This window comes from Mus caroli, chromosome 9 (assembly GCF_900094665.2).
Source record: "Mus caroli chromosome 9, CAROLI_EIJ_v1.1, whole genome shotgun sequence".
In the NCBI taxonomy this organism is placed as follows: Eukaryota; Metazoa; Chordata; class Mammalia; order Rodentia; family Muridae; genus Mus; species Mus caroli.
This window is the reverse complement of record NC_034578.1, coordinates 33,521,658-33,532,258: the sequence shown is the minus strand read 5'-3', so window position 1 is coordinate 33,532,258 and position 10,601 is coordinate 33,521,658. Positions and strand designations below refer to the sequence as shown.

General features: G+C 43.0%; 1 protein-coding gene across 2 annotated transcripts in view; it reads right to left on the bottom strand.

Annotated features, from left to right (window-relative positions):
• Hepacam (hepatic and glial cell adhesion molecule) overlaps positions 1-10,170 on the bottom strand; it is a 19,452-nt gene extending 9,282 nt beyond the window's left edge. The window contains exon 1 of one of the 2 annotated variants that reach the window (XM_021172818.1): positions 9,777-10,170. In XM_021172818.1, coding sequence (XP_021028477.1) covers positions 9,777-9,861 — 85 coding nt within the window. In that variant the 5' untranslated portion in view covers positions 9,862-10,170. The remainder of the gene's footprint in view (positions 1-9,776) is intronic. The other variant, XM_029481182.1, reaches the window with a different exon arrangement.
• Positions 10,171-10,601: the final 431 nt, after the last annotated feature.

Here is a 10,601-nt window from a genome sequence, read left to right as displayed (position 1 = left end):
TTTTTTTTTTTTTTTTTTTTTTTTTTTTTACTATGCAACTCTAGCTGGCCTGCAACTTGCTATATATACCAGGCCAACACACCTGCCTCTGCCTCCAAAGTGCTGTGGTTAAATGCATTTCACATCGTTCTTGGCCTCATCTCAAGCACTTTTTAAAGCAAAGTATTTTTGTTTTTCTAAAAATCTTACATAAAAATGGAAATAAGTGAAAGGTGGTCCATCTACCTTATTTGCTTTGGCAGAAGAGATGATGGGCTCCTGCGTTCTCTCCTCCCCACTAACTGAGAGAAGCTACTCATTTCTATGGTCCTGTGTATCAGACTGATATCCACTTGGCCAGACGTTCTGTAACGTTTCTCTCAACGTTCAGTATTGCCATGTTTTAAATGGGGTTACATGTCTAACACCTACTAGGTTCCATTCTCACCTAGACTTAGAAAAGCAAGTCTAGCAATTTCAAATTTCCCTGAGCAGACAAAGGAGCTTGCTGTGTATGACTTGGTGATGTTCAAATAGTGAGGAGGGATTCACTCACTTCTCAGAACTCGGTCTGAAATTGTAGGATCAGTACATGTTAGTGCTATGTGTGGAGTTCCTCAGAGGCAAGCAAACTGGAGTCAGGAAGGGCTGGAGAGGGGCAGCCCTGGTTAATTTGCTTACTGCTCTCACAAAGGACCCAAGTTTAGGTCCCAGCACCCACATCAGGCGGCTCTCAAGTACTCGTAACCCCAGCTCCAGGGGATCTGATGTCCTCTGTTAACACTTAATACATACATGCACATATGTAACACATACATATAAAAAAATAAAATAAATATTTTAAAAGTTTGAGGGGTTGGAGAGATGGCTCGGCAGTTGACGGCTCTGCCAGAAGACCCGAGGTTCAATCTCCAGCACCCAAATGGCAGCTTACATGTTTCTATAACTCCAGTTTCGGTTCCAACGTCCCACAGATGCACAGGTAAAACAACCAATGCACACAGAATAAAAATAAATTAATCATTACAAAATAAAAAATTTGAATAACAGCCCTGCTGTGGTTTGAATGTGTTTGGTCCCTCCAGTGTTTGTGTGTTGTTAAGCCTTTTTCCCCAAGGTGGTGTTAATAGGAAAGAGTGGAGTAGCTTAGCTCTCTGGGAGCAACATCCTTGGAGGGAATTAGGAAAGTTATTGTGTTAATTCTCCAGAAATTAAATTGTTATAGAATGAGCCTAAGCTCTCTCTACCCGTGTCAGCTTGCCGTTTTACTGATCTCTCTTCTCATAGGCATTCTTTGATGCCATCTATTGTACCATGATAGGACAAAGTTGAGGGTATTTTCCAGAGCTGGTGTTATATCGTTTGGAAGTTCTACCTGTAAAACTATGAGCTAAATAAACTTCAATTCCTTAGAAACAGTTCAGCCATGCAGTGAAACTGCATTTCATTATAGAAATGCAGAACTGACTAATACAGATCTCAGGCACCAAATTCTGAGGCTTCTCATTTCCTTCTACCAGCAATATTCCTGGATCTTGGACAAGTAGGAGGTATTAATAACCTTTATCTCTCCTGTAATCGCTGATCTCTTTCTCTTGGGCTTCCCTGGGTTGTCTCCTCTTCGAATCCAAGCTTTCTAGTAGCCATTTCTGGTGATCTTTCTCCCTTAATTTTGCCTTTTTAAAAAAATATATAAATCAATTTAGATTAAATTGTGGATAAAACCATGGAGAAGACAAAGCCTTTGACTGCCTCCTAATTTGCCCTAGCTCAGGAGGCTGCCCTCCTTATGTTGTGAACATGGTTATGCCCACAAGCAGAAGGGATGCAAGCTTACACTCATTGTAAGACGATGGCGCCATCTTTCTTAGACTCTGATGACAAGAACATTTTTGCTAAGCATGAACAGTTGCCTAGAAACTGGAAAGAATCTAAGTTTGGGTTTCATAACTTTCAGGAGACACAGAGAACTGGGACAGGAGCCAAAGCAGGACACAGAAATGAGGAAATGGCTAACACCTCAGGCTCAGAGTGGTAATAAAAGGGAGGATTATTCAACCTGGAGAAGCAATTAGCGTAATCATTGTCTCTGAGGCGTCATTGTGTAGAAAGTCTTTGTTCCCACCATAGGCAAAACAAAAGGAATGTACCATGTCTACAAGATGTTCCTATCTAACTAAACAATGCCCTGGTGTATGGGTCAGTAGCTTCTACTCAAGGAGGATTTGACCTCCCGTGACACTGAGGAAATGCAAACTTCAAGAGAGTGCCCAAGGACCTGTGCTTTCTTTATGCCCCATCCCTTTAAAAGAATCACCTCTACTGGTTTTCATACCTTTATGGGACAAAGTCTTCATTTTGCCTTAAAGTCACCTTTCAAAAGCATCAGTGGGTTGGTGCCAAACTCATGCTGTAGGACTTGCCTCTCTTCACCGTACCCATGGTCTCTAGCGCTAGAGACCACACTTGTACCCTATTTTATTTGAAGCAAGTTTTGTTTGCTTAGGTCTATCTCCTTCCATTCATTTGACCAACATAGATGCCTTTTCCTGGGCTTTTCCCAAATGTATTACTTCTATTTTGAAATGTGGTCACCACACCCCTTATACAATAATCCAAGGGCAGCAAGAGCTTGTCCTTTGAAAGGAAGAATATTTTGTTTTCTGCTTTTGGTCTTTAACATCTTCCTTCCTATTTGATAATGATCCTGAGATGATCTTGAGGTAGGCAAGATAGATAAGCACAGAGGAAAAAGAGACAAGCTGTATGGTGCTTGAATGCTGATGTAACCATAGGGCTACATTACAGAAGACACCACAGGATTGCTCAGTTAGAAAACGTAAACTTTACCCAGAACCACATAGCATCACCTGGGGTCAGCAAGACCAACAAAAATAACTATCGTCTTTCCTTTAATTCAGTCTTATGACATATCTTTAGCAAACCCTATTTCAAAACATTAATAATAGCAAAATAATAATAATTATTAATAATAATTTGACCTATAATACACTACTATTCAAATCTCAGGAGACTTCCTTTCTTATTGTTATCAAGACAAATCAATCAACAGAGTAGACTAGAGAAGACTTGCATATGATGACCCACTTTATGGCAAAGGTGACCATAGTGTAGCAAGGAGAGGTTTGTTGTCCTTGTACTGCAGGACCACTGGTTCCGAGTTGCTTCCCCCCCCCTGCCCTTCTCAAAGGTGCCCCTCCCTCTCTAACGCTTTTGCACTATTATACTCCTCTCTTTTGCCACGCATTCCCAATTCTGAAAGAGAAGTCCTGGTGCAACTGTCCTGCTAGGAATGAAGGTACTCTAAAGAGACACTCTGCTGTCCCTATGACCATCAGATATTGAAACAATGGTCTCCAAGGAACTGGAGTGCCTCAGGAACCTTACGATCGGAGAAGGAAAGGTTAAAGCCTGATGCCAGCCAGGGGGAAGAGTTCCTGTAGGTCTGACTTGTCAACCATCTTGCTCAAACAATGATGGGTCAGGACCACATCCTGTTGACCAGGACTGTTTAGTTTTATATATACCTCTTGTTCTCTGTATAAACCTAAACTTCATGTCTGTACCCCAAAGCCTGACTTGTAGGAGGGGTCACTGGGCTTTTTTCTGTTCCTCTTCCCTATGTGGCTATACTGGATATCCTTTCTCTGCTTCTTACTATTATTTGTTTTCTTCTTCTTTTTACATTTGTTTACTTGCTTGTTTGTGGAGGGCACCATATGTGTCCTAATGCACACTTCAGTTCTCTCCGCCCATTATGTATGTGCCTGGGATCACTGTTAGACTGTGAGACTTGGCAACAAGTACCTACTGACTGAATCACCTCACCAAGCCCTCACTGTCTTTTTAATTGGCCCGTAGAGGAAAAGTGTCTGAGCCTAGCTTTTTAGAGTTGCCAGGGCCAAGTCTCTGACTCTAACAGTTCTGGTAACATTATCTAATGGTTAGGTCCTGCTAACTCTGGTGACCTTTGTAACTCTCTCCTTAGTCTTTGGTTATGTGCACTGACCGACATAAAACACATACACTCACATCAGGTTTAACTTGGAGAAAATAATGACCATTTAAAAGAACTATAGGAGTTAGTCCCAGGAGGTTGAGGTCCACTGAGTGTTCTAGAGAAGAAAGAAGGAGACGCATAGCTTGGATGAGAAAGAACTCTAATCAACGCTTACCCTTCCTGACTTACACTCCACTCCCACAAAATGTTTGTATTCCTCCCCACTAATGTGTCTGTGTACATGCACGTACATAGATGCTCACTTATGCAGAGGCCAGAGGTGGACACTGCATGTCCTTCTCTATTACCCTCTGCCTTATTCATGGAGACAGGGTCACTCTCTGAACCTGGAGCTAGTCTAGAAGTCAAGAAGCCCCAACAATTTTCCCGTCTCCTCCATAACTCCTCATGCTGGGTTGAACAGGCATGAACTTGACAACACCAGTCTTTTTATGTGGGTTCTGGGCATTTGAATTCAGATCTTTAGACTCATGCAACAAGTACTCTTATCTACCGACTCCTCCAAGCCATTTCCTCAGGCTCTAAGGTGGAACTTGAAGGATGATAGCTCCTTACAGACAACTTTTGAATAAACAGGGTCCTTCCCAGCACTGACCACTGAGTGGCAGGTTGCCTGGACTTACTCCAGTAACAATCATTATAACAAATAGTGCTGGGAGGTAAACATGTTGGGCATACTTCAGTTCTACATATACTGAAGATCTAAGTATGAAAGGGTAAACAACATTTTAAACAGACCTGAGAAGAGATATAGACTCCCTAGAGTACACACACACCCTAAAACACAAAAAAGGTAACAGGAAGCCGGGTGTGGTGGCTTATGCCAATAATCCCAGCAATTAGGATGAGGCAGAAAAATTGCTGTGAGGCCAGCCTGAGCTGCTATAGTGAATTTTGGGGTAGCCTAGGCTATTGATTAAGAGTCTAGTTCAAATAAAAATCAAAGATATCAGAAAAAGAATGCAAAACAACAACAATAACAAAACATCCAGGCAACTCAATAGAAAGCTGTGCAAATATTTTTGAACAAGGGCTGGAGAGATGACTCAGCAGTCAGGAGCACATACTGTCTTTCCAGAGGACCAGCGTTTGATTCCTGATACCACTTGTACTGGGTGACACACAACCTCTTGTAAGTTCATCATGTGCATACTCCACACACACACACACACACACACACACACACACACACACACACACACTTAAAATAATAAAAAAACAAATACTTTTTAAAAAGACTTGGAACAGATATTTCAGAGAAAAATATATTCAATTGGCTGATAAAAATATCAACTTGATTATCAAGGCAATGTAAGTTTAAACTATAATTTGATTTCATTTCATACTAGCTAGGACAAGAAGACTGGGAGATGATTGTCTCATGAAGGCATTAGCTTTGTCAATGGGTTGATTCATCAATGGTTAGTTCTAAGAGGGCTATTAAAATGTAGGGCCTGCATGGAGGAATAGGTCGCCACCTTGGAGTCACTTGGTTCCAGTGCTTCTGGGCCTGTGCTTAGTGGCAGAACATTGCAATGTTAGAGAACACGAGGGAGAGCAAATCAGCTCATGGCAGTGTATATTGTAGACAAGAATCTGCACGTATACTCTGTGACTTGGATAATCACATGGGAGGAATGGGAGACTCAGTGGCCTTAGGCCTATGTGAATACCCCCACTATACACACACACACACACACACACACACAGAGAGAGAGAGAGAGAGAGAGAGAGAGAGAGAGAGAGAGAGAGAGAGAGAGAGAGAGAAGAAAAAAAGCACATGAAGAAATAAGGAGAAAGGTACCAACCATGAATTAAAAAGAGAAGGCTTGACCGCCTGACTGGAGGAACAACTGTTGTTTGGATTGATTCTTCATCTTTGTTCTTGTTCCCTACAGAATGGTCTGAGTAAAGCAAATCTGTGAATGGCAATAACTCCTAGACTGCTGGCTCTGTGAATAACATGCTGCTTAAAGATTCACTTTCGGCTTCTGTAGTAACAGGCAACACAAACTACTTGGGTTCATAGCTTGGTGAGTGAGAAGCCAAAATAAACATAGCCAAGCCATAAAAGTGGAGTGGAGAAAGATTTATTACCTGAAGTAGCGAAGGAAAACATACGATTTATTTCTAAACCAATGTCCTCTTTCAACAAAGGAAGAGCCTATACACACTCATATAGAGGCTGGCCAAACCCTAAGCTTCATCGAGTATACCCTGGGTATGTCAGTATGGTGTGGAGTATATGTTTAGAAGATTACAGTGATGACAGTAATGCTTTTAAGCATGCTCAGCTTGCATCACCAAGTTTATGCTGAAAATGAAGGTTCTCAGAAGGCACATTAATACAGAAGTCATCTTTGAAGGTGCCTGCTTCAGTGGCTAAAAGCCACTGAAATAAACATAATTGGGTGATTCTGAGGTGATAGCATGATTTATTCTTATTTTGAGACAAGGTTTCACTATGTAGCCTTGGCTGGCCTGGAATTATTATGTAAACTAGAGTGGCCTTGAACTCACACAGATCCTCCGGCCTCTGCCTCCCCCAAAGTACTAGATTAAAGGTGTATGCCACCAACCTAGCCATATCTGTTTCTTTGTCTAGGGGATGATTATATTAGCTCATTCACTTGTCACAGGAACATCAGACTATATCCTTAAGCCTACTTCTTTTTCCTCTATGGCATCCTCAATTATACCATTTGTTAAACTGAGAATCATCACCACTGCCCCTTAATAGTGAATTTAGGCTAAGAAGATATTGCGTGTGATAGCTCATACCTGTAATCCCAGAACTCAGGAGGCTGAGGCATGAGAGTTGTCTTAGGCTCAGGCTGACATGGACCACAGTGTCAGACTGCTCTCAGTATCTACCCACTTCTCCAAACTTAGCACAGAAACTAGGCAGAGGAGCAGAAGAATCCAGAGAATAAAACTGCCAGTGTCAGCAAGATTGGTCAGCAAGATGGTTTGGTGGGTAATGGTTCTTTTCACCAAACCTGACACCTGGGACCCACAGAGTAGAAAAAGAAAACTGGCTTCTGAAAGTTGTCTTCTGACCTCTATAGTTTTGTGTCCCACTCCCACAAAATAAGCAGATAACTGTGAAAACAAAAGAGGAGGAGGCTGTGGTGGAGAAGCCTGACAGCCCACATCAGAACCTGAACTTTGTTTTATGTGTATGAGTGTTTTGTCTGTGTGTATGACATGCACAGGCATGTGCAGTGCCCGTGAGTGTTAGGGGCTGGGGGTGTGTGTGGTGGGGAGGGTAGTCAGAAGAGGCCACCATGTGGGTGCTTGGAACCAAACCTAGGTCTTCTGCAAGAGCAGCAGGCACTTTTAACTGAGTCATCTCTCTGACCCATTCCAGCCAATCTTAATACTACATTTTCCAGCTTTCATTGCAGTTAGGGATGAGCATGTGTCAAAGTTCTAGTCAAAAGAATTAGTGGAAGTGAAATGTACCACTCAGAGACATATTTTGGAAAACCCTCCCTTATATGTCTCTTTATGGTTGTGTTTGTTAATTCATTAAGTTTTTGTTTGTTTGTTTGTTTTATTGGTTTTTTTTTTTTTTAATTCTCTTTGGCCAGGCAAGACGGAGACTGGGAAATCTATAAATCTGAGGCCACTCTGGTCTAAACAGCACCTTCCAGGCCAGCCAGAACTATAGTAAGAAGACCCTATCTCAAACAAACAAACAAACAAACAAACAAACAAACAAACAAACAAGTTCTCTATCTGGAATAAATAGAGGCAAATCCCACAGTTGTCAATGGACACACACTGAAATAGACAGAATCCCATGAGCTAAGCTTCTTGCTTGAGGACTCTATGCAGTACCACCCCTTGTTTCCCACTACCACTTCATTCCACTGACACATAATTAATAACAAAAACTTAAATTTTGGAATTTGTCTGTTCTAGGAGCTTGAATTTTCCAAAATAAAACTGTAAAGATGGCAGAGACCTCTTTCAGAATTTGCACTTTTATGGCTTGATACAATAACAGTACAGTCTATGGCCCAACATTTAGCTCTCATAGGGTAAAACTAACATTGTTTGTTTTGGAAAGGATCCTATGTAGCCCAGGCTGTACTCAAACTCACCGTATAGTCAAAGATGGCCTTCGGCTCCTGATCCTCATACCTCTCTCAAGTGCTGAGATTACAAACATACACCACCATGCCTGGCTCATAACTAACATCTTATTGGCATAATTTATAATTAAAAAATAGCGTTGATGTGGGCTAACCTACATCTCCTCAAACTCACATGCTGAAGTCCTCCTAATCTCCACCCCAAGCCCTGCATCTCACAATCCGACTTCTTTTGGCAGTGGGGTCTTTTCAGAGCCAAGGAATTAAGATGAGGTCATACTGTAGTAGGGTGGATCCACTTCCGCACAAGTCCTTGTAAAACTGGGACATTCGAACACTGACACGCAAACAGGAAAACGCCACCTGAAGGCTGGAATTTTGCTGCCACAAGCCAAAGAAGCCTGGGACAGATCTGTCCTTAGTGCTCTCAGAGGGAGTGTGGCATGTCGATACTTTGATCTCTAAGGTCTGCTTTTCAGAACTGCAGGACACCAACTTTCTGCTACCTAATCCGCCTAGTCTGTGTTATTTTGTTTCATGGGCTCAGAAGAATGAAATTGGCCTGCATCCTCATTTATTTTGCCTTGTTTCTCCTTCAGTGCCTCACTGAAGACCGAGAGATCTAAAAAGTAAAACTGACCCTGCCAGTTTCCAAATCAAAGATCATGCAGCGTCCCCATCGACCATTTATAGACTCAGTCTCATTTTCTGAGAAAGGTTTACAAGGCTTCTACTGAACTCAGTTCACACTTTCCCCTAAGCAATGCTGAACTTCTGGGCTCCGCCTAAACACACGAGACTATTTCAAGCTCTTGACTTTTGTCTGTTTCCCAACAATAATCTCGCTCACGCTCCTACCTATTTTCCCCATCTTCTGAGATTCAGTGCAGACATTCCTTCTATAAGGAAATATTCCCTGGGTTTCAACGCCCACCAGCATCCTGCCCCACCAGCCCCAGCTTCCTGGATGGAGGCAGGTGACTTTTTTTTTTTCTGATTCCTGCTTTTTGTTAAAATGATCTATGTATCCGCTTGCCACATTAAGATGTGCATTTCTAGGTTCCCTGTAATTGTGTGTATGAACATATAAATCTACAGTACTTAAAATAGAACCAGTTCTCTATAGTGTTAATAGGGGGCGCTACAAGAGGTAGGTGTCTGGGGCTTGGAGTAAATTATGACTAGGATTGACTGCTATCCTAAACCAGGAGGCTCATTATCTACAGTTTCTTTCATCTTTCACGATGTTTGACACTCAGAGAAGCCACAGTAGAGGTTTGGGAGGTGCAAAACCAAGATTTCCCCTCCTCCTCCTCCCACCAAGAGCTCACATAAGCCCTTAAAAAGAATGCTGGTCTGGCCCATGCCAGCAAGTCATCCCATAAGAAGTGGCATGATGCCTTCCAGCTAATGTACTGAATGCCGTGGGCGCTCCAAAGTCATGCAGCCTTTCGGGGAGGGGGCCAGGGGCCAGGCGGGAAGCACAGGGAATGAACAGATATATTCAACACTGATTCCTGAATTCACTGAGATGCTTCCCACGGCCACTGAGCGCTCTCCCCTCCTCCAGCCCCGAAGGCGTTCAGGCTCTGCTCTCCCCTTCCCTCTGTCAAAAGCCCCCCCAGTTCTTTTCTCTAGACCCTCTGATCTCTTACCTGGCTGGATGAGAAGCAGGTAGACAAAAGGAGAGAGGCGCAGAGCCCTGGAGGCTCTTGACAGGGCTCCCCTTTCTCTCTTCATTTTGGGTGGCGTTCTCCAGCTCTGGTGCAGACAATTAGCATGATTTCTCCACTCTGGGCACGTCCCTTTGTACCACTCGGAGTTTCTCTGCCCGGGCACAACCCTGCCAACTTCCCTCTGAATACACAGAGCTCTGTGTGTTGCTGGCCTTGTTCTCTCCTCTCGCTTTGCTCAGACCTAGCATTTTCTACTTTCCAAGCCCTTCGCCCCCTAGTTTGGACAGGAGTATCTGTTTAGATGTTAATAGCAGGTTCCATCCTATGGGGCTCAGGTGGTCCAGTGGTTCTTGGCTTGTCTTTCAATAAAGTCCCACTCCCAAGGCAGAGGCAGATCTGGGCTCAGTGTTCCAATTTAGAAGGCTCCACCTCACATTCCTCCTTCTGTTTCAGGACGGACTTCTAATAAGAGAGAAAAGGTGGCCGGGTGGGTATGGGAGGAAGTGTTTTTGGATATCTCTAGAAATGAGAGACGTCAAAGAATTACTGAAGAAGTGGTGTTTTAGCCCACAAGAAGAAAATTGGAAAAGGGTTTGATTTCGGTTACTTTCATGCCTGTTCTAGTTGGGATTGTCTCTTATCACAGGTTCAGATAGATGCTGGGAGTGTCTGTCTTTCCAGAGCCCACCGTCACCCTCTTACCTGCAGTCAGTGTTCTAGGACATGTCAGAGTAAAGATGAGGTTAACGCTCCACAATCCAGCACCCTTGGGTTCTGCCATCAGTGTGATAGCCTAGCCTGCCT